The sequence below is a fragment of the Castor canadensis genome, chromosome 11 (genome assembly GCF_047511655.1).
Source record: "Castor canadensis chromosome 11, mCasCan1.hap1v2, whole genome shotgun sequence".
Lineage (NCBI taxonomy): Eukaryota > Metazoa > Chordata > Mammalia > Rodentia > Castoridae > Castor > Castor canadensis.
In genome coordinates this window covers 116,447,079-116,474,190 of record NC_133396.1, presented here as the reverse complement: position 1 = coordinate 116,474,190, position 27,112 = coordinate 116,447,079, and the positions used below count along the sequence as shown (strand labels likewise).

The 27,112-nt window shown below is 35.8% G+C and overlaps 1 protein-coding gene and 1 pseudogene across 1 annotated transcript in view; one reads left to right on the top strand and one right to left on the bottom strand.

Moving 5' to 3' along the window:
• Spata17 (spermatogenesis associated 17) overlaps positions 1 to 27,112 on the top strand; it is a 203,674-nt gene that overhangs the window by 74,029 nt on the left and 102,533 nt on the right. Inside the window, exon 6 of the mRNA XM_074048977.1 lies at positions 8,668 to 8,791. Coding sequence (XP_073905078.1) covers positions 8,668 to 8,791 — 124 coding nt within the window. The remainder of the gene's footprint in view (positions 1 to 8,667; positions 8,792 to 27,112) is intronic.
• LOC109699840 (small ribosomal subunit protein bS18m-like) lies at positions 6,233 to 6,659 on the bottom strand (annotated as a pseudogene).

The window sequence follows — 27,112 nt, the reverse complement described above, 5'->3', positions numbered from 1 at the left end:
TGGCTTTTCACTCTACATGTTCTGCACAACCTTTTCCACTTCTCTGACTTCTGCTCTCACTTGTTGGTTACGTAAATCCAAATATTCTCCCACCCAGAACTCTGTGCTGATTATTATACACATCTATTCAAATGCCTGCTAACATTGCTACTTGGATATCTTGCAAGCACCTCAAAGAAACATATTTACCTATAAAATAATTATTTCTCCAGATTTCTTCCTCTTTATATGGTGAATTGGACCATTCTTAGGTAACCCAGACAGAAACAAAGGAGTCCTTCATTCTTTTGGTATATATCACAGTGTAGCCCCAGTACTCAAATAATAATAAAAAGATAAAAAATGCTTTAAAAGGAAAAATGATGTATCCATTCTGAGCCCTATCAGTTCTTTTCCCTGATCTCTTTTCTGTCTCATTAATCTATCCTCCCTTCTATCATTGTAATGATCTTTCTAATATACAAATCTGATTATCATAATCTGTTGTTTTCTTCTTTTTAAGGATTCTATAATAAAAGATTACTTAGAGGTTCTAGATACATGTAAAATTAAGCATTAGGATTATATGTTACATTCTTAACTTAAGAATTAAGCAAACCTAAAGTAAATCCTTGTGTCGTATTCTCAAATATTTATAATGCTTAAAGAATGAATCTTTGTGGAAAAATGTACACCTAGAGAACATGGAAATTTTGTCATAAGGAGGAAATTATGTAGTGATACAAAGTAGTGAATTGATAAAGCAGCATTTAATTTTGTTTTTACATATACCGCTGTCTTCATTACCCTTCTGTAATGTTATTTAGCTTTCTCCATCTCCTTTTCTTTTCCATCCCTTTCCTTTCTTGGAGTAGCACTAAAAATAATGGAGACTGTGAATCACTCCAATTTATTTCTATCTTCTTCCATATCACCATTTTAAAAATCTTTTCTTATTCAACAATAGATGAGATGAGATTCTCCTTGACTTTCATATACAAACAATTTCTAAGATTAGTAATAAAAAGTTGGTCATTGAATAGTTTCCCAAAGTTCATTAGATATTTTTTCTGAAATTGCATGTTTCATACTGCTTCAGAATATTTTGACCTTATCTTGTGGTATGTTGTTATGGCTTTATGGCAGTGTCAAGAATAGCTTAGAGATATCCCTGGTCCGTGCCCAGTGGATTACATACAAAAGCAGCAGCAATTATTTTTTATTTAAAACAAGATTAAAACTTTTTTATGTTTTAAGTGTCATTTTTTAAAATTCTTTTTTGTCCTTTTGGATTATGATGGGTGGGAGTACATTGTGGCATTTACACAGATTCTTATAATGTATCAAGTATACCACACATGAACTCACCTCCTCAACCATTCTCCTTCAAACCATTTTAAATGAGAGACAATGTTTGATGTTTGAGTAAACTCAAAACAAGAAAGATCATGCAATTTGGTTCACTGGAAATGGGAACTTGATCTACCTTCACTCTAAAATCTATCCAAAACATAGATTCTGTAGCTTGATCCTCCTCCTTCAGAATCACTCCTCCTGAATCACTGTAAAGATTTGCAATGGAGAGAGAATATGATCACCCCTGATCTACCTTTATGCAGGAAAACCCCATGCTGTGTCTCAAAACCACCATCTGTAAATCATTTCATTTCACAAAGAACAGGAACTTTGTTAACAATATCTGCTGCCCTTACAACCTCAGTGGAATGTTGTGAGAATAAGTAAATATCTTTGAAGTACTTGGAGCCCTGTAAATAACATTGTGGTAAATACATTCATTGTTACACTTGTGCTTAACTCAGTGCTACCCTTGATATGTAACATCATATGTAATTTAAAATTTTACTACTTTCTATAGAAACTATCTAGAATAGTGAAGAGAAAATAATTTTACAATGAAGTATTATAATGTGTATATATTTTGGAAAGAATGGCATACAAAAATTCTTTTCAACTATATTGATTCAAAGAGCCAAAAGGAGAAAAAAAGATTTTCATGAGTGGTCTTTGAGTGGAGTCTATGCTTTTTACAATCATGTGAAGTGGGTAAATGAAATAATAGAACAGTCTGACAATCTCCTTCTATGATCAGAGTGAAGTCATGGTATTGTAATTTTATAACATTGACCATTATGATCTTTTTTACTATTTTTAAAATTCTCAAAATATCTAGTTGTAGAGTATAAGTTTGCTAGCATTGCTCATTCACCCATGGCCTGGAAGCCTTTCTTCTAACATGAAGTGCATTTTTGCCCTTCATTGTAGATGGTCAAAGTCTACCAAAAACAGTACAAGTTTCTTGTGAATGATCCAGCCGTATTTCAATACCACTCCTTTATATCCCTGCTTTCTCTATGTTATGAAAGCCTTCTCATTTTTTCATTCCCAACTCTATGGCCAGCATCTTCAATTACTCTAATCAGAAGTGAGCTCCCTGAAGTTAAGCACTGTGTAACTATTTCCTTTCATAGACTTATTCTACTAGTAGTCTACATAGTTATCAGCCACTTTATTTCCAAGCTCTTTAAGAGCAGGGACTGGATTTATGTCTTTCTTTCTTTCCATATCCTAAACATATTTGTGACTGCCTGATAATGAAAAAAAAATGACTAATGTTTCTCTTCATGACATGAACTCTTAAAGTAGTTTAGACCTTTTGAAGAGAAATTCATTTATACTGCCACAAGAGAACCCTCTTATGTGTTTCTAAAAATCTTAGTCTCCAGACAATCTATTACAAAGTTTTATCATTTTCAAAAAAATCTTGTGATGTCAAATACGCAGACCAAGCTTATTATTATGCACATTATATGGTTAGTATTTTAGCTTAACTTCCTCTTTTTTATTGTTATTTGGTTAAATTAATATGTACCTATCGAGAGGAGATAATTCTCAAAGATAAAAGTCAAAAAATTTAACTAGAATTTGTTTGTATCATACTACAGTGAAAACTATTTGACTATTTTTATTTTGAAGACATCTTACAACAGCAGTAAAAAATGGTCTTTACTTGCCATCAAAACAGAGCAAGAACTAGAGTGATTTAAATCAATTTTTTAAGATTTTTTTTAAAAAAGGGACAGATTGATGGCATTTTGCTTTAATTTGAGAATCTATGTGGTATTGTTAGCAGTCAGTCCACTCTGAAATTTGAGATATTTGTGCTTTTAAAACAATCTCCATAGAATTGTTTCTCTATTAAAATTACGATTTCTATGAAATTATTGTGACGAACATATCCTGTCTTCTTCTAGTACTTCATGGTGCTTTCTAATACGATGATGTCCATCTTAGGATTGCTAACTGAAATAGTGATTGTATTTCTTCATAATGTCATACTAGTGGATAAAATTGAACTCTCTTAATCCTTCAACAGATCTACCTGTTTTCTTTGCTTTAGAATGATACTTCTGAATGTTAGCACCAAGAGATTGCCTCAGGGTCCCACTCACAGAATTTCTGATGGTTGCTCTGGGGTCACCTGAGAATGTGCATTTCTAGTGGCTCCCAGGTGAGGCTGCACTTTGAGAACCTTTGCTCTAGGCAAGGAGCCAGAGTCTTGGTTCCACTGCACTTTCCAATAGAGGCTTTTCTCAGTGCAGTTCTTCCCTTTCCTAATTAAATCATCAAAACTGATTAAATGTGCTTATTGGCTAAAAACAGTTTCAAAGGATGCTATTGCACTGAATTTTATACCAATGTTAACCCAGCAGTGTCTAATACCAGCTATTAGGCCACTTATTTTGGAAGGGGCACATTAGTGAATAAACTTCAGTCTTGACCTTTAGGATGTGACTTGGTCAATTTGGGTCACTATAAAAAAAGCTGAGATTTTGGGTAGCTTAAACAATAGGAATTTATTCTCACAATTCTACAGAATGAGAAGTCCAAGATCAAGGTGCCAACACATCCAGAATCTGCTGAGGGTACCCTGCCTTGTTGGCAGGTGACTGTCTTCTCATTGTATCCTCAGACACTGGCGAAAGATAGAGCGTGTCTTGTGTCTCTTCTCATAATAGCACAAATCCCATTCTGTGAGGGCCACCCTCATTACTTAATTACTACAGAAAAACCCCGTGGAAGTATGGTGATCATAGGAGAAAGTAGCACATAGTGAAAGGGAGGGATGAGCGAGGGCTGGTTCTCAAAGCCCTTGTAGGTTTTTATTATTTATTAGTTGCATTGGCCTAAAGAGCTTTTTACCCTCCTTTCAGTTTCACCCTCTTTTTATAAAAAGCATTCTTTACTTACCCAGAATATAGCATGTAGAAAATATGTTTTAAGGAAGAGAGACTTGTGGCTGCAAATTAAAGTCATATTCCATCGCTTCACATAACTGACCAGTTAAAATGTTATGATCTGATGATGAAAGGGGAGTAATAGTTTAAGTTATTCCAAATCAGACAACCTTTTCCTTTTATTTATTTATTTATTTATTTTTTATTATTCATATGTGCATACAAGGCTTGGGTCATTTCTCCTCCCTGCCCCCACCCCCTCCCTTACCACCCACTCCGCCCCCTCCCTCTTCCCTCTACCCCCTCAATACCCAGCAGAAACTATTTTGCCCTTATTTCTAATTTTGTTGTAGAGAGAGTATAAGCCATAATAGGAAGGAACAAGGGTTTTTGCTGGTTGAGGTAAGGATAGCTATACAGGGAGTTGACTCACATTAATTTCCTGTGCACAGACAACCTTTTTCTTTTTGTATGCTTGAAAAAATATTACTATAATCTTCAAAGTTACCATCTCAAAAACAGTAGTCCTTTTGATATTGAAATAAAATACTATATTAGACAAAATATAGATTGTGAGTAAAACATTATGGTTAAAGCCATGGATTTTGGAGTCAGTCCTGGATTCATATTCAACTTTGGTTGTGGGCATTTAGACAGAGATTTAATCTCTGTGAATCTCATTCCTAATGCTAATCTGTAAAAGAGGGTTGATAAAATTTGCCCAATGAGATAGTGTATATACCATACGCAGGAACCCCATGAAGGCAAAACATAACTGAAAGATTAAAATGCAATGAGGAAAAGAGGGTGTGAAGTACTACAGATGGAAACAGACTCTGAGACAGTGATTTGATGTACAAGATTTATTGGGGAGCAAATTTTGGGAATAGCATCTCTAAGAGAAGGGGTGGTAGAGCAATTTGAAATGTATCAGTGATCCCAGCTAATGTCCGGAAGCTCTGAAATTTGGATGACCCTTTACAGTGGTCCTTAGGTCTAGGCTCTGGGCCTATGGATCTCTCCTTCCTTAACTCCCAGTCCTTGGATGCAGACTGGGGAAAGACGATAACAAAACCTGGGTAGGGATAGCTGATTTCCTCTCAGTTAGACACAGTTATGAGCAATCAGCAGCCAACACTCCCAGAAGTTGGAGGAATGTGGTATGGTGGAGCACCAACAACCTTAGTCACAGCTTCACAGAGTCCCATGGTGATGCAATGCAGCCCAGCAGATATGCTTGTTATACTTAGTCACTCAGGGTTTCTCCAGGTTTGCAAGGTAAAACCACTCCTGAGTAGTATGTAGAAGTCAGAGAAACGTGAAATTTGTTTGCACGGTTTTTCTTTTTTCTGGCTTAAGGTTTGTGTTATGACTCATGTCTTTTAGAAAGTCAGAGCTCATGCTCTGTGTTATATAATTTCATCCACAAAGTATACATTCATCAGGAGACAGAAAGGAGACCATCAAGGGAGTTAGGGAAAGCACAATAGAGTCATTGTAGATGAAGAAAGTAGACTAGTATGTAGTCGACATTAAATGTTAAAGAAGTAGCTAGCACTTATATAGCAACTTAACTATATGCCAGTCACTACTCTGTGTATTTTTCAAAGTTTAGCTTATTTGATCTTCACAATACCTTGATGAAAAAGATAGTAATGCTAATATATTTGCTATATTTGCATTTTATAGATGAGGATATTGAAGCTCAGATTTTAAATAATTAGTAAGTTACACAGCAGAGCTTTTATAACCCGATGCCATTTCAGAGTGCATTCTACTGACTACTCTATCATGTTGCCTCCCAATGGCTATTATTTTTATCATTGTTATTATTACTAGCATATGTAAATATTTTATTACCACAGCAGATTTCATTAAAAATATATTAAAATATGTGAATCTTTGCAAAAAATAAAGTAGTTTTTAATCTTTCTTTTTAAATTAATATCACAATTATTTATTATAAAATAAATTTATTGACAGTAACCTCATATAATTTATTCCTTATATTTGATATTACAAACTTTAGGGCCTTTAAGATATACAGGATCCTTGTATGTAACTGGCAATAAACTCCATTATTTGAGCTCTCATAATTGCTTTTGTTACTTCTTTTTGTTTCTTCCCACAAAGACCTGTGATATACCTTCCATAAAAGCATCCATCCAACAAATGGAAAATAAATTGGGAAAAAGTATAATCTACATGTTTCCCACACTAGATACACTTTTTAAGAGGCTTCTTATAATGACTATCCATTGGAAATGGGCAGGTCTTCATTGCTGGTTACCTGTTTATACTGTGAACGACCTCTTCAATACAGCACCATGTGAGTTCCATGGTCTGGGAGCAGACAGCAGCCCTTACCCAATGTGTCAACCTCTTCCTCCCTAGACTACCGCAAACAGCAACCATAGCTGCCATGTTTCCTTGTTCTTCCTGTTCCCCATAAAATATTTAATAGACAATGAAAATGATGCAGAAAGTCTTGGGAGTCCAAATTTTTATATAGTATAAATCAGGATTATAAAATAAGAAATGATATACTGGGAGGATAACTATGATCACAGTACAATATATGAAAATGTACAAAAAAAAATATATGTGGCCAATTCAATCAAAAATATCATCTGTGTATTCCCATGTTGAGATGATGACTACAGCCTAATCTGGGGGTTCTAATTCTATTTCTGCCATTAGCTGATTTGCTAATTGGGGCAGGCCATTTAAACTCTTTTTGTGTTTCCATATTTGTAAAATAGGATAATTAGTAAGTCCAGTTGTTATTCTAAATTGTCTTGAAGGCTTGTAAGAGGAATTAAAGAAGAACTATTTATCCTTACATTATGTCAAAAGTAAAAAGTAAAGATTATAATTGTTAATGTACTCACTTTTTCATGTAATGTGTGACTTTTGTTTTTCCGGGTAAAAATTTTCATTTGTTTCATATGTTACTGCCTTGAAATTTGTACCTTAAGGACAAAGAAAGGTCACCAATCCCTCTTAACTCCTAGTTCTTTGTCAAAAATAGACACAGTTAATGAGGTTTGTTTGGTACAGAACAAATTCTCAGACACAGATAGAGATCCTTTCAATGGAAACAAATTTGTTTGGCTTTACCAGGTTACTTAGCGATTAATAATAGCCTTGAGATGCAGGTCAGAAAGGTCATTGTACCAGCTTGCCAACACAATCCAAATGTGCAGCTAGCCCAGCTCTGCGGGTGCAGAACCCCCCCAAAATACTATGCATAAAATAAAACAGGCTATTTTCCAACTCCTTTTTTCATATTAATAAGCAATTTCAAGAGAAAGGTGACAAAATGGGGGCCATGGCACTCCAAGTAATTCATTTATTTTGCAATTTAATCTTATGTTGAAAAAAATTGCTCTGCTGCAATACCATAGCATGGTGATTTTTAAACGTCAGTGTGTTTCATAAGTAACCTTGTGTGAAGTATTGTATTAGTAGCCTTTAACAGGAAATTGCAGCAAAAATATTTCTAGACATTGAAGTAGAGAGGAGAATCATTTTTATTGTTGGAGTATTTCCCTCTACTTTCATATCTGAGAAAAATGTTCTGATGATTTAAAATTGTACTTACAAAACTAAGTATTAAATCTATTTTTATAAAAAAAAGAATAAAGTGAAATTTTAAAATATTATTTTGACATGAATAGTTAAATTTGTCCTATCAAAATAAATGATGTAGGTATTTTCCCGTATTTGATAATATCATAATAGTCTGTTTAGAAAGTGTTTTTCACATACTATGTTTAAAAACTTAGTTTTTGTTTAAAGATAGGTGATGGATTTTTTCATTATTGTAAAGGAATTTATCATCCTTGAGAAAGACTTCAACTTACTCATCTAATCATTTATTCTAATTATCTATATACTTGAAGAAAATGTCAGTCTTTTAAATGTTGAATTATATGTAATCATATTGATATTATTTGAACTTGAGTACAAGTATACTTGTACTCAATTAAGCAGTTGCACAAAATCTGTACCTTTTAAATTAGCCCATAAATTAATATACAAAATAAGTAGAGATTTTAAAGTACAAAAACCAAAATTTAAAGGAAATAAGTAGCTCGAAATGCTTTCTTGGAATATTTAAGTATTTCCAAAATAGCTAATCTTCAACTAAAGAAACTTACTCTGCATTTGATTTTAGTATTGCCTCATTATTGAATTCATTATAATATATAATCATTTGATTTATTTAATTCAATCACTGTAAAATCACTTAAATGCTTTCAGAAAATTGCAAAGATTCACACAGAATGTTCAGTTAAGATAGATTACACCACTGATTTTGATGGATGTGGGTGGTGGTTTGCCCCTCAGAAAACTTGATTATCCTCGGTGAAAGAATCAGAATATCAACAGATAGTATCATAAATAACTACAGTGGGTTTTGATGCAGGGAGGCTCTGGAGGAGTTTGCAGAGATGAAAGAGAGAGAAGAGAAGAAGGCTGCCCTGGAAAGGGAAGAGAAGCAAAGAGATTACCAAGCCCGAAAGATGCATTACCTCCTCAGCACAAAGCAGGTTGGTCTACCTGTCCCTGACAGCTCCCGCAAGCCACTTGGACCCATAGCCTGACAGAGATAAACTAGCAGGCTGGATGGGACATGACTTGTTGAAAAGATATCACAAAGACACTACTTCGAGTTCAATTTCGTGCCTCTGTGCAGGTGCACGCAGGCACCATGACTCGTCAGTGACAGGCGCTTCATACAGGCGGCTGTGAGGCTGGCAGAAAGGTCCAAGTCAGCACTGTGACCTGCCACAGTGATAACACAACACGAAGGGCATGACCTCGCCTTCAAAATTCATTCCGAGTGGCTTATTGTTGTGTTGTGAATTGATCAAGAACTAACAAGTTACTAAGCAGAGGTGGCTTTCATGTTTTCTCTTTTTAATTGAGTGAATGTTGAGATTAAAACTGTTCTTTCACCCTTTCTCAATTTTGATGGAAGTGTTCAGGGAAAGCTTTTAATGAAATTGCTTCAGCAATCATATCTTCATATAGAAAGATAAGTGTGGAATTTGAATACTTATAAATTTATTCTCTCATACTTCCTACAATGTCAGTTCCTCAGATTTTGTCATAGTTGCTAAGAAAGAATACATTGCATACAAAATATTCTACACAAAGAGAATTATGGTTAAAAATGTGCGATTGAGGGGAGCGGTTGTTAGGAAACTAGCAGTTCCTTAGTTTTTATTTCTTCTTAAACCTTCAAGTTCAATGTCATATGTATAGCCAGAGTCGTGTATTCAAATGTTTTTAGGGGTGGGCAAGTCTCACTGGTAGCAGGCGAGACCTAAGACTGAATGTCATTCTTAGAGGTATCCAAATGCAAAAACATACTGAGCACTGGCATGGCCATGTATATTTTGAACATAGATCACCTGTACCTGAAGCCCTACTTGCTACTCTAACTGGCAATAATGCAGCAGTCTTTATATTTCCTTGAATTTTTATAGCTGAGTTATCTTCATTTAACAGGTAACCATAGCAATGTAAAATTTTAGTTGTACGGCTAGTGGACTTTATTTTTGTGTTGAATTCCAAATCAAGAATTCTTTGTAGCAAAATGGTTTTTTTTCCCCAACTGTAACTACTAGTAATTTCAGTTTTTATTAAACTAAGGGGCTGTTAATTCTTTAAGCTTGATAATAATGTATTCCTTAGGATGCAGCTATTAACTTTGATAATCCCAATCCCTCTTTATACTTTTAATCTTTCTTAATGTGAGTTTGAACTATGGTATTTATACTTATGATAGTGAACTAGAGAAAGCAGTAGAGAAAGAAAGAAAAAATAATAACTTCAGATTTAACCAAAATTTTTCTTCGTTCTATTTAATCAGAGGATATTGAGATATTGTGTGTGCAGTAGAATAATTTAGGAAGTCCCTAAGAGTGGGGGAAGAGCTCATTGGTAGAAAAGTTGCCTAACGTGTGATGTCCTGAGTTTAAACCCTCAGCACCACACAGAAATAAAGATAAAAATAAAGAGCTGAGAGTATGGCTAAGTGGAGAATTATAACCTAGCACGTGTGAGGCCCTGGATTTGATCCCCAGCACCACAAAAAAAAAAAAGTAAAATAAAGTCCATAAGGATTTGTTTTATTAATAAAAATAATAGAATAATAAATATCCATTAAGTGCCTGTCATGTGCCAGGGTCTGAATATAGATTTTATGTGCACTATTTCTTTAACTATTTCAATTTCATTTCAAAATTAGGCACCTGGTTTAGCAATTTCATACATCTGACCAAGAGACTTGACATATGACCTTAGAATGAATTTTTAAATAATACTGAGTTGTAAGTATGTTTGTGTTAACAAATATAAGCTATGTACACTCCACTCCATCTCCCTTCTTATTTATACAGTGCCATGCAGGCTACTGGTCATATCAATGTATGCAAACTTTAGCTTAGCGATCCCCTTGTCTTTGGAATTTTCTGGCATCTAAAAGGTGATGATTTTTGAGTCACTATGGTCTAATAGAAAGAGCGTGGACATTATAATCAGATAAAGCTAATTTGACATTCAAGGTCTCCCACTTAGAATAAGATATTAAATTACTTTAAGTTTTCTGAGCCTCTCACTCTACACATGTGGGATGATGAAGTCCACCTTGAATGAATATTATGAGGATCACATATAGTATATTTAAAATAGCATCAGGTCCTTACAGAGCATTCAGTAAATGGTATCAATCATGTTATTAGAATTTAACTTGTCGAGCATAGACTAATATCCTGTACTTTTACCTCTTCTAATATACTGACCAATTTGAAGCACTCATTTTCCCATTTCCTTCCTTTTCTTTCAATTATCAATGAGAATTAGTTGGAAGTCTTTGTAGTAAAGGTCTCTACGTTGGTGCCCCACACACCTCAGTTTTATACTGGCTTCACAAACCTCACATTACAGATGAAATTATGTTCTCAAGTCACCTTCTTGAAGATTAAATAAGCATACCAGAGATTTTATTTGGCTCTGACAAGTCAATATACGTTGTCATAGTGATCTTAATATTTGACCGCAGGTAAATATGAGATGGAAGTACAACCCTTTGAACCTACGGAGACACTTTTTCTCAAGGCAAACTATCTGTTGGTCATCAAATAGAACAGTGGTATCATTGTCTCAACTGTTTGTTTTTTCAGGGGTTTAGTTGTTCTGACTGAATAATACTGGAAAATTCATATTTTATTCCTTATATTCCCTTGTATCTGCTTTGCTTAGCATTTTTTTTTTATTGTTGTGCTGGGTGGGGATAGCATTATAAAGGTTCTTTTCATTATAGTATGAAATTGAATTTTAAAACTACTACCAGTCACAGTTGAAAATACCATCAAAACAAAAGTATGAATATAAATCTTAATCAGTTGACTACTCCAACTAACATATTTTTGAACACCTATCATCTGTGCTAAGAATTTAGTATATATAAATATGTACTATGTGATACTTAGCCACAAGGAGAACTCAGCCTAATTTCAGTCTAATGTCAAACAACTTTTTTTTTTCATTTTTCTTTTATTATTCATATGTGCATACAAGGCTTGGTTCATTTCTCCCCTCTGCCCCCACCCCCTCCCTTACCACCCACTCCACCCCCTCCCGCTCCCCCCCCTCAATACCCAGCAGAAACTATTTTGCCCTTATCTCTAATTTTGTTGTAGAGAGAGTATAAGCAATAATAGGAAGGAACAAGGGGTTTTGCTGGTTGAGATAAGGATAGCTATACAGGGCATTGACTCACATTGATTTCCTGTGCGTGGGTGTTACCTTCTAGGTTAATTCTTTTTGATCTAACCTTTTCTCTAGTTCCTGGTCCCCTTTTCCTATTGGCCTCAGTTGCTTTAAGGTATCTGCTTTAGTTTCTCTGCATTAAGGGCAACAAATGCTAGCTAGTTTTTAGGTGTCTTACCTATCCTCACCCCTCCCTTGTGTGCTCTCGCTTTTATCATGTGCTCATAGTCCAATCCCCTTGTTGTGTTTGCCCTTGATCTAATGTCCACATATGAGGGAGAACATACGATTTTTGGTCTTTTGGGCCAGGCTAACCTCACTCAGAATGATGTTCTCCAGTTCCATCCATTTACCAGCGAATGATAACATTTCGTTCTTCTTCATGGCTGCATAGAATTCCATTGTGTATAGATACCACATTTTCTTAATCCATTCGTCAGTGCTGGGGCATCTTGGCTGTTTCCATAACTTGGCTATTGTGAATAGTGCCGCAATAAACATGGATGTGCAGGTGCCTCTGGAGTAACAGTCTTTTGGGTATATTCCCAAGAGTGGTATTGCTGGATCAAATGGTAGATCGATGTCCAGCTTTTTAAGTAGCCTCCAAATTTTTTTCCAGAGTGGTTGTACTAGTCTACATTCCCACCAACAGTGTAAGAGGGTTCCTTTTTCCCGCATCCTCGCCAACACCTGTTGTTGGTGGTGTTGCTGATGATGGCTATCCTAACAGGGGTGAGGTGGAATCTTAGTGTGGTTTTAATTTGCATTTCCTTTATTGCTAGAGATGGTGAGCATTTTTTCATGTGTTTTCTGGCCATTTGAATTTCTTCTTTTGAGAAAGTTCTGTTTAGTTCACATGCCCATTTCTTTATTGGTTCATTAGTTTTGGGAGAATTTAGTTTTTTAAGTTCCCTATATATTCTGGTTATCAGTCCTTTGTCTGATGTATAATTGGCAAATATTTTCTCCCACTCTGTGGGTGTTCTCTTCAGTTTAGAGACCATTTCTTTTGATGAACAGAAGCTTTTTAGTTTTATGAGGTCCCATTTATCTATGCTATCTCTTAGTTGCTGTGCTGCTGGGGTTTCATTGAGAAAGTTCTTACCTATACCTACTAACTCCAGAGTATTTCCTACTCTTTCTTGTATCAACTTAAGAGTTTGGGGTCTGATATTAAGATCCTTGATCCATTTTGAGTTAATCTTGGTATAGGGTGATATACATGGATCTAGTTTCAGTTTTTTGCAGACTGCTAACCAGTTTTCCCAGCAGTTTTTGTTGAAGAGGCTGCTATTTCTCCATCGTATATTTTTAGCTCCTTTGTCAAAGATAAGTTGCTCATAGTTGTGTGGCTTCATATCTGGGTCCTCTATTCTGTTACACTGGTCTTCATGTCTGTTTTTGTGCCAGTACCATGCTGTTTTTATCGTTATTGCTTTGTAATATAGTTTGAAGTCAGGTATTGTGATACCTCCTGCATTGTTCTTTTGACTGAGTATTGCCTTGGCTATTTGTGGCCTCTTGTGTTTCCATATAAATTTAACAGTAGATTTTTCAATCTCTTTAATGAATGTCATTGGAATTTTGATAGGAATTGCATTAAACATGTAGATTACTTTGGGGAGTATCGACATTTTTACTATGTTGATTCTACCAATCCATGAGCATGGGAGATCTCTCCACTTTCTATAGTCTTCCTCAATCTCTTTCTTCAGAAGTGTATAGTTTTCCTTGTAGAGGTCTTTCACATGTTTTGTTAGGTTTACACCTAGGTATTTGATTTTGTTTGAGGCTATTGTAAATGGAATTGTACTCATACATTCTTTTTCCGTTTGCTCATTGTTAGTGTATAGAAATGCTAATGATTTTTCTATGTTGATTTTATATCCTGCTACCTTGCTATAGCTATTGATGATGTCTAGAAGCTTCTGAGTAGAGTTTTTTGGGTCTTTAAGGTATAGGATCATGTCGTCTGCAAATAGGGATATTTTGACAGTTTCTTTACCTATTTGTATTCCTTTTATTCCTTCTTCTTGCCTAATTGCTCTGGCTAGGAATTCCAGTACTATGTTGAATAGGAGTGGAGATAGTGGGCATCCTTGTCTGGTTCCTGATTTTAGAGGGAATGGTTTTAATTTTTCTCCGTTAAGTATAATGCTGGCTGTAGGTTTGTCATATATAGCTTTTATAATGTTGAGGTATTTCCTTCTATTCCTAGTTTCCTTAGAGCTTTTATCATGAAATGATGTTGGATCTTATCAAAGGCTTTTTCTGCATCTATTGAGATGATCAAGTGGTTTTTGTCTTTGCTTCTGTTAATGTGGTTTATTACGTTTATTGATTTTCGTATGTTGAACCACCCCTGCATCCCTGGGATGAAGCCTACCTGGTCGTGGTGAATAATCTTTTTGATGTGTTGCTGAATTCGATTTGCCATTATTTTGTTGAGGATTTTTGCATCAATGTTCGTTAAGGAGATTGGCCTATAGTTCTCCTTTTTGGAGGTGTCTTTGCCTGATTTTGGGATAAGTGTAATACTGGCTTCATAAAATGTGTTAGGCAGTTTTCCTTCCCTTTCTATTTCATGGAACAGTTTAAGGAGGGTTGCTATCAGTTCTTCTTTAAAGGTCTGATAGAATTCAGCAGAGAATCCATCAGGTCCTGGACTTTTCTTTTTGGGGAGACTCTTGATTGCTGCTTCAATTTCATTTTGTGTTATAGATCTAGTCAGGTGATTAATTTCCTCTTGGTTCAGTTTTGGATGATCATATGTATCTAGAATCTGTCAATTTCTTTTAGATTTTCAAATTTATTTGAATATAGGTTCTCAAAGTAGTCTCTGATGATTTCCTGGACTTCCATGGTGTTTGTTGTTATCTCCCCTTTTGCATTCCTAATTCTACTAATTTGGGTTTCTTTTCTCCTCATTTTAGTCAGGTTTGCCAGGGGTCTATCGATCTTGTTTATTTTTTCAAAGAACCAACTTTTTGTTAAATTAATTCTTTGTATGGTTTTTTTGGTTTCTATTTCGTTGATTTCAGCTCTTATTTTTATTATTTCTATCCTTCTATTTGTTTTGGGATTTGCTTGTTCTTGTTTTTCTAGGAGTTTGAGATGTATCATTAGGTCATTGATTTGGGATCTTTCAATCTTTTTAATATATGCACTCATGGCTATAAACTTTCCTCTCAGGACTGCCTTAGCTGTGTCCCATAGGTTCCAGTAGGTTGTGTTTTCATTTTCATTGACTTCTAGGAACTTTTTAATTTCCTCTTTTATTGCATCGATGATCCATTCTTCATTAAGTAATGAGTTATTTAGTTTCCAGCTGTTTGCATGTTTTTTGTCTTTACTTTTGTTGTTGAGTTCTACTTTTACTGCATTGTGGTCAGATAGTATGCATGGTATTATTTCTATTTTCTTATATTTGCTGAGGCTTGCTTTGTGCCCTAGGATATGATCTATTTTGGAGAAGGTTCCATGGGCTGCTGAGAAGAATGTATATTGTGTAGAGGTTGGATGAAATGTTCTGTAGACATCTACTAGGTCCACTTGATCTATTGCATATTTTAGATCTTGGATTTCTTTATTGAGTTTTTGTTTGGATGACCTATCTATTGATAATAATGGAGTGTTAAAGTCTCCCACAACCACTGTGTTGGCGTTTATATATGCTTTTAGGTCTTTCAGGGTATGTTTGATGAAATTGGGTGCGTTGACATTGGATGCGTACAGATTGATGATTATTATTTCCTTTTGGTCTATTTCCCCTTTTATTAGTACGGAATGTCCTTCTTTATCTCGTTTGATCAATGTAGGTTTGAAGTCTACTTTGTCAAAGATAAGTATTGCTACTCCTGCTTGTTTTCGGGGGCCATTGGCTTGGTCAATCTTCTTCCAGCCTTTCATCCTAAGCATATGCTTATTTCTGTCGGTGAGATGAGTCTCCTGTAAGCAACAAATTGTTGGATCTTCTTTTTTAATCCATTTTGTCAAACGGTGTCTTTTGATGGGTGAATTAAGTCCATTAACATTAAGTGTTAGTACTGATAGGTATGTGGTGATTCCTGCCATTTAGTTATCTTAGTTGTTTGAAGGTTTGATTGTGTGTACCTAACTTGATGTTACTCTCTACTGTCTTGCTTTTTCTTATCCTGTGGTTTGGTGCTGCCTGCCTTTTCATGGTTAAGTTGCGTGTCACTTTCTGTGTGCAAGATCCCTTGCAGAATCTTTTGTAATGGTGGCTTTGTGGTCACATATTGTTTTAGTTTCTGCTTATCATGGAAGACTTTTATTGCTCCATCTATTTTGAATGATAGCTTTGCTGGGTAGAGTATCCTGGGGTTGAAGTTCTTTTCATTCAGTGCCCGGAAGATCTCACCCCACGCTCTTCTTGCTTTTAATGTTTCTGTTGAGAAGTCTGCTGTGATTTTGATGGGTTTACCTTTGTATGTTACTTGTTTTTTCTCTCTTACAGCCTTCAATATTCTTTCCTTAGTTTCTGAACTTGTTGTTTTAATGATGATATGTCGTGGAGTAGTTCTATTTTGATCTGGTCTGTTTGGTGTCCTGGAGGCCTCTTGCATTTGTATGGGCATATCTTTCTCTAGATTTGGGAAATTTTCGTTATTATTTTGTTGAATATATTACGCATTCCCTTCGCTTGCACCTCTTCTCCTTCTTTGATGCCCATGATTCTCAAGTTTGGTCTTTTGATGGAGTCAGTGAGTTCTTGCATTTTCTTTTCACAGGTCTTGAGTCGTTTAATTAATAGTTCTTCAGTTTTTCCTTTAATTACCATTTCATCTTCAAGTTCTGAGATTCTGTCTTCTGTTTGTTCTATTCTGCTGGATTGGCCTTCCGTTTTGTTTTGCAGTTCTGTTTCATTCTTTTTTCTGAGGTTTTCCATATCTTGGCTGTTTTCTTCTTTATTGTTGTCTATTTTTGTCCTGAGTTCATTTATCCATTTATTCATTGTGTTCTCTGTTTCACTTTGGTGTTTATACAGTGCTTCTATGGTTTCCTTTATTTCTTCTTTTGCTTTTTCAAATTCTCTATTTTTATTGTCTTGGAATTTCTTGAGTGTCTCCTGTACATTTTGGTTGACCCGTATCATCTCTATAAAATTCTCATTGAGTACTTGTAGTATGTCTTCTTTTAAATTATTCTTGTGGGCTTCATTGGGTCCTTTGGCATAGTTTATCTTCATTTTGTTGGAGTCTGGATCTGAGTTTCTGTTCTCTTCATTCCCCTCTGGTTCCTGTACTAATTTTTTGCTGTGGGGAAACTGGTTTCCTTGTTTTTTCTGTCTTCCTGTCATTGTCCTTGGTGTTGTTACTGTCCCTGTACTGTGTGTAATTAAGTATTTTCTAGCTTGTAATAATAACAATGGTAATATTGAGAATGGAAGAGTGAGCTGAGATGGAAAGCAAGAAGTTAAAGAAAAGGGGAAAACAAATTTACAGACAAGAGGGAGAAAGCAGAACAAGGTATCAGACAAGAGAGTTTCAAAGGTATAAACAGGGAGTGTTAGTGTACTAATCGACAGTAAGCTGAACAGACAATAGAGAGACAGAGAGAGGATTGAAAATCAAAGATAAAAAAAATAAAAAATAAGTATATGAAAGTAATATCTATATGTAAAAATGAATTAAAATAAAATGGAAAATAGAAAATTAAAAAAAAAAAAAACTTCCAAGTTTATATGCAATGCAATTTCAGTCTTAATAATTTGGATGTCCGTCTCAATCTCCAGTCCTGGAGTTGGTGCCTCAGATGTTGTTCTGTAGTTGTCTCATCAAAGGGGATGCATAAAGTAGAACAAAACTACACTCACACACACGATGAAGAAAAAAAAAAAAAAAAAAAAGCCCCACCAAGTGTCCCCAGTTCAAATGCAATACAGTTTCAGTAAGTTTTTCAGCTTGCAGGTGTAATTCGGTTGTTCTCTCATCAAAGGTAGGGAGAAAAAGAAAAAAAAGCATCTGGAGGCAGTTCTGAGAGTGGTATCTGCAACTGTGCCTTGCCTGCCTGCTGCTCTCAGCCTGTAGCTGGCGGCGTTATTTATGCAGATCTCTGGGGTGAGCTTAGCACTCACCTGGTCCCACAGGCTTTGTTTGCTCAGAGTTCTCCTGTGCGGGGGTCTCTGCTACAGGCTTTCCCCTTTCCAAGCACTGGGAAAGGTGACACTGCCCCGAGTTGTCAGGCCTGCGTGTTTATTTACAGTTCACGTGGGAAGTGGGTCTTTCCTCCTCTCACAAACGTCCCGCTCCTGGTTGCTGGGCGCGCCCCGCTCCCGCCAGAGCCTCTCCGGCCCGCCCAGCTTGTTTATTTACAGTCCCAGGAAGGATTCCCTTTCCCCAATCTTCAGCGCTCAGGGCGCCCCACCCTCTTTCCAGCGTGTCTTAACTGTTCTTATTGCTTATTACTCAGTTTCTCTTTTTTCCCCGGTGGAGGTCAGTCTGTCCAGGGGGCTATGCTGCTCTGGCCCAGGCTTGTCTGTGGGGCTACCGCGGTACCGCGAAGCTCACCTGGTCCGCGTCTTCCCAAGCCGTATGGGCGCCGGCCACTCGCGGCCCAGGGGCCCTCCTCGTTTCTCCCTTTAAGGTGAAGTGGAGATTCTCTGCACTGGCTGGAGATGTGGAGGGGTCAAAGTTATGCCTTTTCTCGGTGATTATGCCTGCAAAGTGTGTCTCCAGCGTCTCTCCAAGATTTCACTATAGGAGGGTCGCTTTCTGCTTCCTACCTCTAGCCGCCATCTTGGAATTGATCCAAACAACTTTTTTTTAATGGAAGGTAATTACTAACTTTCTACAACAGCTTCTGTAAACAGTGTCACTAAAGTTAAACGTTTATATTTATGATTTTGCTGATGCATTGTAGTAAGTTGTTCTGTTTTAATCAAAAACATTAAATACTTTTCCCAAACTAAAGAAAACTTAGATGATGAAAAACAGTACTTCAATGTGAGCATTGATACTCAGTTTCTCAGGATGTCTTGGCTATTGGGGAGGAATTAAATTGTGGGTATAAAAATAGTCCTCTAAAAATAAAACTATTCCTTAGTCAGTTGTTTAGAATAACTTAATTGCTTATTTCAAGAGTTTTAATTCCAAAGAATATTCAATATACACTTAAGTACAAAATAAAAGTCAAATAAAGATTTTAAAGGCTTGTATCTTTTAACTTTTAATTACTGCAGATATTTGAAAATTCACTAAATAAATATTCAAGTGTAAATAATTCTGATAAAAAGTATGTCAAGTTAAAAGTTTTGCTGACTTACATAGAAGGAAAAAATCTAGTATTTTTGGCAAACAGAAAAATATCTATTTTATCAGAAGTTTCAGTCACTTAAGAACATTATTAGTATAGTTTGTAGAATGTTAATTTTTGCATTAAATTTTCATAGTTCTTATAGAACTTAACCTAAATAAGTAGATATCAAACATTGATTCAAAAAAAATGTTTTAAAAAGGTGAAGAATTTTGTAATCCAAAATTGAATTTGTTAATTCAGATACAGAAAATAAATGAAATCGTGTATTATTTAATGCATAAATAATTTTTAAATGCTTATGCTGATATATTGGTACACTTATATACTGATAGCAGTTTTCAAGTCAATTTTAAGCCTATTTTTAGTACAAACCCAATGCACAACTTAAATAGTTCCAAAAGCTATTACTAATTTTTACTGGTATTAATTATCTCATCTTTATTCAAGCAAATGTGTTTGTGCTAATAGGAATTACACGAGTAAATAACTAATATTGCAATGAGTGAACTAATAGACCCCTCAGGGTTTTATTAATTAAAAAGTTCAAGTCATATTAAAGCACCTTTTGTATATGTTTATTTCAATCAGAAAGCTGAACATGGTAACTTATTTGCATAAATAATCAATCACCATTTACTAGTAGTAATAAGGTTAATTTCTTGCTACCGACATAATAGGATTAGTCAATTATATTTCCCAGACAGTACTACTTGTTATGCACCCCATCACCTGTACAACAGGATTGAGTTTAGTGCCCTTCTTAAATGAACACATCAAAAAATCCTTGTCCCTCTAAAAGTTTTTTGAAAGGGAAGCTAATTTTAGTTGATTTGGATAAAGTAAAATGCAAGCATCACCTCCATTTGTAAATTTAATTTATCTTTCTGCAAAGATTGATTATTTAATAAAGTTATTTATTTTGATTCAGTAACCAGTCAAGCTGAATCTAACACATATAGGGCATATTTCCTTTGAAGAAAATCTCATTTGCAGATTTGTTTTCTTCCAAATAAACTGACTTTCATTCCTTTGCCCTTGTTCTTGGGTAATAAATTATGTTGTCTGCTCCACCTACTGGTAGATATATGCAAAGGCCCATTGGAATTATTAAATGATTCTGTGTCTAAAATATTCCAGAACTGGTGAGGAGCCTCCTGGAGATGAGCAAAGTTATGGTGACAAATGTAAACTTGGAGACACAAGTTATAAAAGCCAACGTTCTGAAATAAAGGTCATTATGTAGAGTTGCTCACAGTAGTCATTACCTGATTCATGAAAATGCTATCCCGTTCTTCATGTTAACATGATAATGAAGCAGCATGGATAAATAGAAAACATGCAGATAACTCAGGACACCTATGTGTATTTTATTTTGGTCATGGCATTTGATAGTGTGTGCATATTCAAATCAAAGCAAAGATGGAAAAACTAAGTAAAAATGTATACAAATATTATTGTAGATTAATTCTCATGTTATCATTTATGGGACAGGTTTCTGATGTTTTTCCTTTAGCATGTAGTACACATTTTCATATGAATATAGAAATAATTATTTCCAGTTTTTTATGATTTTTTTTAAAGACCCTATACTGTGGTAGTGAATATTGATAAGCTTTATTTTAAAAACTTTCATTCTAAGAGAAATAAAATGCTTTCGGCCACTTTTGTCCAAAATCATATCAAATCATATTTGTATAAAGAAGGAATAAATCTTAATAAAAAACCAAACTTGGCCAGGTGTAGTGACTCACACCTGTAATCAGCTACTTGGAAGACAGAGATTGTAGTTCAAGGCCAGCCTGGGCAAAAAGTTAGCAAGACCTCATTTCACCAAAGAAGCAGACGTGGTGGTTCATGTCTTTAATTCTAGCTATGTGGGAGGCATAGGTAGGAAAATCCTTGTCCAAGGCCAACCCTGGGCAAAATAGTGACGCCCTATCTGAAAAATTACCTAAGCAAAAAGAACTGGGATCATGGTTCAAGTGGTAGAACACTTGCCTAGCAAGTGAAAGCCCTGACTTGAGTTTAAACTTCAGTACTACAAATAACTAAACTTAATATATTCATAACAGTCTGTTAATATGGAAAACATGTTTCTAAGAAAAAATCTTAAAAGGTAGAAATATTTAAATTAAGAGATATTTAACCCTCCAAAATCATTTATTTCTTCCAACTCTATCTTCCTAGAATCGTAAGTGGAAAGACTCTTATGGTTGTGTATATTGCTGACTCAGTACCTAATTGTTCACTTTTATTTGGAGATGATAAAGTCATAGAAAAATGGCAAACCTTAGTGTGTACCTGCCACTGTGTATGTGTGTGTGTGTGTCTGGGTGTGTATCTACCTATCGATGTGTCTTTGTGTATGAGGTGTGTTTGGAAAGTGTCTTTGGACAGGCTTCTCATAAGTGTGTCCACAGCATAGCTGTGGTAGGGAATTCCAAGAATGAGGTTTAAGTGTTACCTGTTAGTGACTGTTGGGAAGACAGTTTTAGACCTTTTGATCCTTATCTTAAAACCACTTCTTTGACTTCAAAAACATGATTTTGTTCCTCTTGGTTTCTTGGGTGAATCTTTTCTGTCTTTGTTGTGTTTCCATGATGTGCACATCTGATTCTTATCTCTGTTTCTAGCACCTCCCCTCTACTGCATTGGGTATTACTCTTTGGTCCTCCTGGTTTGACACAACCCAATGAAGGATTTACATGCTTCTTTGTTTCAGCTTTCAGACTCTGTTTCTGGGTTCTACTCTTCTTATTTTCTAAATCAATCTTATTTTAAAGGAAAATGATTCTAAACTATCCCGCTATTCAAACTTGTGAACTATTTGACTTTCTTTATTTTAATTCATCTTTCAATTCATCATTCCAGGTGTTTTTCAAGTCAGCTCCTTCATGTGCTCTTGCCTCCACCACTTCCTGAACTCTGAGCAATGATCATAGTGTCTAAAAAGATTTTCTTTCTATTGAGTTTTTTGCCCTTTTTTAACCTAATATATTTATCTCAACCATATAAATGTTTCTAAAATAACATTATTTCCATTTCCTTTCTCCTTTTAACTTACAAACCTCCAAAGATTCAGAACTCTTCATAATCTGAATCTACTCTGCTAATTCAGTCATCTCTTCCCTCCCTCCTCAATAGGAGCATCCTGATACAGTTGACGTTATTTTGAGGAAATTAACCACAAGGACTTATATATGTATAAATGTACTATGGTGACTTCTTGTGACTTGTTATAGTCTAGGAATTCAAAACCTTCCTTTTCTCCTCTCTCAAAAGGGAAACTTCTTTTATTGGTAGTACTAGGGCTTGAAATCAGGGACTTATGCTTGATAGTCCCTTTTTTTGTTTTGTTTTAGTTATTTTTCAGATATGGTCTTGTGCTTTTTTGCCTGGGTCCACCTCCTACCTACACCTCCCACTAATTGGGATTATAGATGTATACCACCCAGCCAGCTTATTTTTTGAGATGGGATCTTGCTAACTTTTTGCCCAGCTGGCCTGGAACCTTGCACTAGGATACTTCCAGTCTCTGCCCCCCAAGCAGCAAGGATTACAGGCATGAGCCACCATACCTGGCAAAAAAGGGCAACTTCTAATGTATTTGACAGTAATACTGTGAAGTTTACCACTACCTTACCATTAAAGATTCATTCTTTCCTCCTATTAAATTCAAATACTTCTGGAAAGGAAATAGATTAACTGTTAAGCTGTCCTTATTAAGTGTAGCTTAGTGGAAATTGATGCATTTTGAATAGCTGATGGTAAGAGGTGGGAAGAAAAGTGGGACCCCAGATACCTGGGCTATATTTAGAGCATGAAGAGTCAAATGAACCTCAGGATGGTAAGGAGGGGGTTTGGGATACTAAAGGGTGTAATGAATCCATGGAATATCTGGGGAGAAAACAGATGTTCCCAGCACTAGTGTGAAAATTAGGACAGGCAGGAGAGACTTGTCAGTTTTGTCATTTTGCTTAGGTGGTCTGCTACTTCATATCAATTACTAGCTACATCACTCTGCATCACTTATGTTTGTTTCCATCATCAGTCACACAGTAATCTCAGCTACCAACTCTTAATTCTTACATGACCTGCCACTTAGTTTTAACATTCTTCTACAGGAGTTGAAGACATCTGGCAGTAAGAGAGATTTATATATGTATAACATATATTATATATATAACATTAGTTTCACATGACAAATCTTATTGTGCTTTTTGCTAACTTCCCAGGAGTTTGTATGAATGTTCTCATAGAGAAAAACTTTACAATTAGAGCTCACATTCCAGAAGGCCTCTCACTGGAAGGCTCCAGAGCAGCATGGGGTCTTTAGGATGATCTTTCCAGCTTTATTTATTTAGTTATTGGTGGTTGTGTGGTTTGAACTCAGGGCCTCATGCTTGCTAAGCAGGTGCTCAACCACTTGAGCCACTCTGCCAGACCTGTTTGTGATGGGCATATTTAAGATAAGGTCTCCTAAACTATTTGCCTGGGCTGGCTTTGAACTGATCTCTGCCTCCTGAGTAGCTAGGATTACAGGTGTGAGTCACTGGAGCCCCATTCCCTTCTTTTAACAGGTTAAAGAAATCATGCCTGGAAGATGAAGCAACTTGTTTATGGAAACACAGCTTTTTAAATAAAATTTATGACAACATTCTCAATACAACTAGTCACAGTGCAAAGGTGAGTTAGTGGTCTGTATTTGTGGTCTACATATGATGTACCTAAATGAACTCTACCTGGAAGGAACTTATCTGAGGTTATGAGTACCCAAAGATGCACTGCTTCTTGAGTTAACCTCATTTCCCTAAGGGTTAGTGGGTTAGTACTTGTAAAACCAGGAAACCTGAAACCATGAGGAGGTATTTTAAAACAGCTCTCATAAGTGTTTTAAATGTGTTCCAAACAGTATTGACCTCTTCATAGCGAATTCTGTTATTGGAAATGGGCTGTGGTTGTTTCTTTCTTTCTTTCTTTCTTTGTTGTTTTTGTGCTGGGTGTGGGTACATTGTGGCATTTACAAAAGTTCTTACACCATATCATACTTGAATTCACTCCTTCCAACATTTTCCTTTATCACCTTCCCCCCATTCCTGGAATGGAATGACTAAAAATCTTGCTGGTATTCTTTTTCCTTTTGGATATTTGGTAGTTTTATACATTCAAGAAGATGATATAATGAATAAGGGTAGACCTATGATTTTGCATCCATAGTTTAGGAGGAAGGTCTTCAAGTTTGGTCATTTGCTCTTCGTTCCCAATGAGTAGCCCACACCACAAAATCATCACATGATGGGTTACTTTTGGCACTCTCTCTTCAGAAAGGCCAAGGACTCCACTAGCATGACAAGGAATTAGCTATTAACTTTTACATTTTATTTCCTCCCTCTTTAACATTACAGTTTTATTATTTTGTAATATATGAGAGGGATAGAATTATAATCAATTGTCAGTTCTCTTTGAGGAGATGAAGTGTTAAAAATCTTGTTATGTCCCCAAATTAGTCCCTTTTCTGCTTTTCTCCTTTTTGCATCTTTTGACTACAAAATATATCCTAGAAATAGAGGCAAGAATGCTGATAGAAGCAAAAATAAAGTCAAAATTAATTGAAGAACAAACACATAGAAATGTAGAAAAGTGTCTTAGCTACTCTCCTTGCATATATTTTTTTTCTTTTCAACATGTAGTATTTAAGACGTTATTTTAAAAATAAGTCACAAACTTCTCCTGTATGTGTGAGTATAGACAGATTTGCGTGCTATGGGCCTGAAGCTTATACAATTTTGGGATCCAGCTTTTAGAAGAATGTATACAAAGTTTCAAATGTAAGAAGATGAATTGATTTTTCATAATGATAAAAGAAGTCATTTCAAATACATTTGAAAATTTCAAAGTCTGACTATGTCTGACAGTTTACAATAAAAAATAGAACACAGTACTTTTAACTGTCTAACACAGCTCTATAATGTTTGTTCTCAATATTTTGACTTTATGTTCTTTGATTCTTTTTTGGACAAGCAAGGTGACAAAAGAATTATTCACTTTTCTACAGCAACATTCATCTAAAATTTTATTACTCTAAAAAAATCTGCATGATGCATTATATCAGGGATATTTTTAAAGGAGAAATCTTCTGTATTGCATAGGAAATGATGAGAATCAAATTCCTTACTTATAATGTACACATCAGGATACTAGGATAATTCCACAGGCAGCTTCAGGCAGTGTACATTCCAAATCCTACTGCTCCTGTACTCCCCACACACTTCCAGAGTCCCTTAGGATATACTTAGTGCAATGTAGTTCCCGGTCCTCCACCTTCATTCATGGTGTCTGGTGAGTTTGCAGGCTGGGAGGTACTATATGCCTGGGAGTTATTGTTAAATGGGAGTTGCTAGGAAATTATTTGGAAATGGCAGAAGCCTTAACTGAGATCCTACTTTTGCAAATTTTACAAAATGCCATGACCATGTGAGCATGTTATAAAGGTCCTCTTGTGCCTTAAAAGAGAACTATGAGAGTGAGGGAACAGAAGCTTAAGCTTTTCGTTAGTATCACAGCTACTTCACCTCTGGGAAGAATCCACTTGTGTACCGTATGAACGTCCTGCTCTCTTGTTAAACTCACTCAAGTAAGTTTTAACTTGATAGTTTTAATGTGCTATCAATAACCAGCTGCACATCCCATTTTAAATCCAGCATTCTGACATTTAAATATTTATTATTTTAGTTTCTGCCTGGTAGCGAGGGGGGGAAGGAGGGAAAGGGAGGGGGTGAAGGGGAAGGGAGGAGGCAGGGGGAAGGGGGGAGAAATGACCCAAACATTGTATGCACATATGAATAAAAGAAAAATAAATAAATAAATAAATATTCATTATTTTACTCCTACCCTTAAAATTAAGCACCTTATTTTCTTTAGTTCTCTCTTTAAAAAAATTAATTTTATTTATTTATTTTTTAAATTTTTTTGTTAATTTATTCACATGTGCATACATTATTTGGATCATTTCTCCTCCTGCCCCCCTCCCCTACTTTTCCCCCCTCCCCTACCTTCCCCTCCTCCCCTCCTCAGTTTCAGGCAGGTCCAGTTCTGCCCTGTGACTAATTTTGTTGAACAAAAGACATAAGCATAATAAGAAAGACAAAGCATTTTTGCTACTTGAGTTAAGGATAGCTATACAGAAAGATTCCTACTATTGCTCTCATGTACCCATGTGTTACAACCCATGTTGATTCAAAACTCTAACTGATCTTTACATTGGTTCTTGATGCCCTGCTACTGATAACCTGTCGTTTTAAGGTTTCTGTATTAGTTCCTCTGGAGTGGGAACATCAAACGCTTTCATGTTTGGGGTTTTCTACCTATTCCTATATCTCCCATGTGTGCTCTCCCCTTTTCTTGTGACCCAAGTCCAACAACATTGCTGCATTTGCCCTAGATCTAAAGTCCACATATGAGGGAGAACATACGATTTTTGGTCTTCTGAGCCTGGCTGACCTCGCTCAGAATGATGTTCTCCAGTTCCATCCATTTACCTGCAAATGATAAGATTTTCATTTTTCTTCATGGCTGAGTAAAATTCCACTGTGTACAGCACCACATTTTCTTGATCTACTCATCAGTAGTGCGGCATCTTGTTTCCATAGCTTGGCTATTGTGAATAGTGCTGCAATAAACATGGGTGTGCAGGTGCCTCTGGAGTAACCTGTGTTGCATTCCTTTGGGTATATCCCCAGGAGTGGGATTGCTGGATCATATGGCAGGTCTATGTTTAGATTTTTAAGAAGTCTCCAAATTTTTGTCCAGAGTGG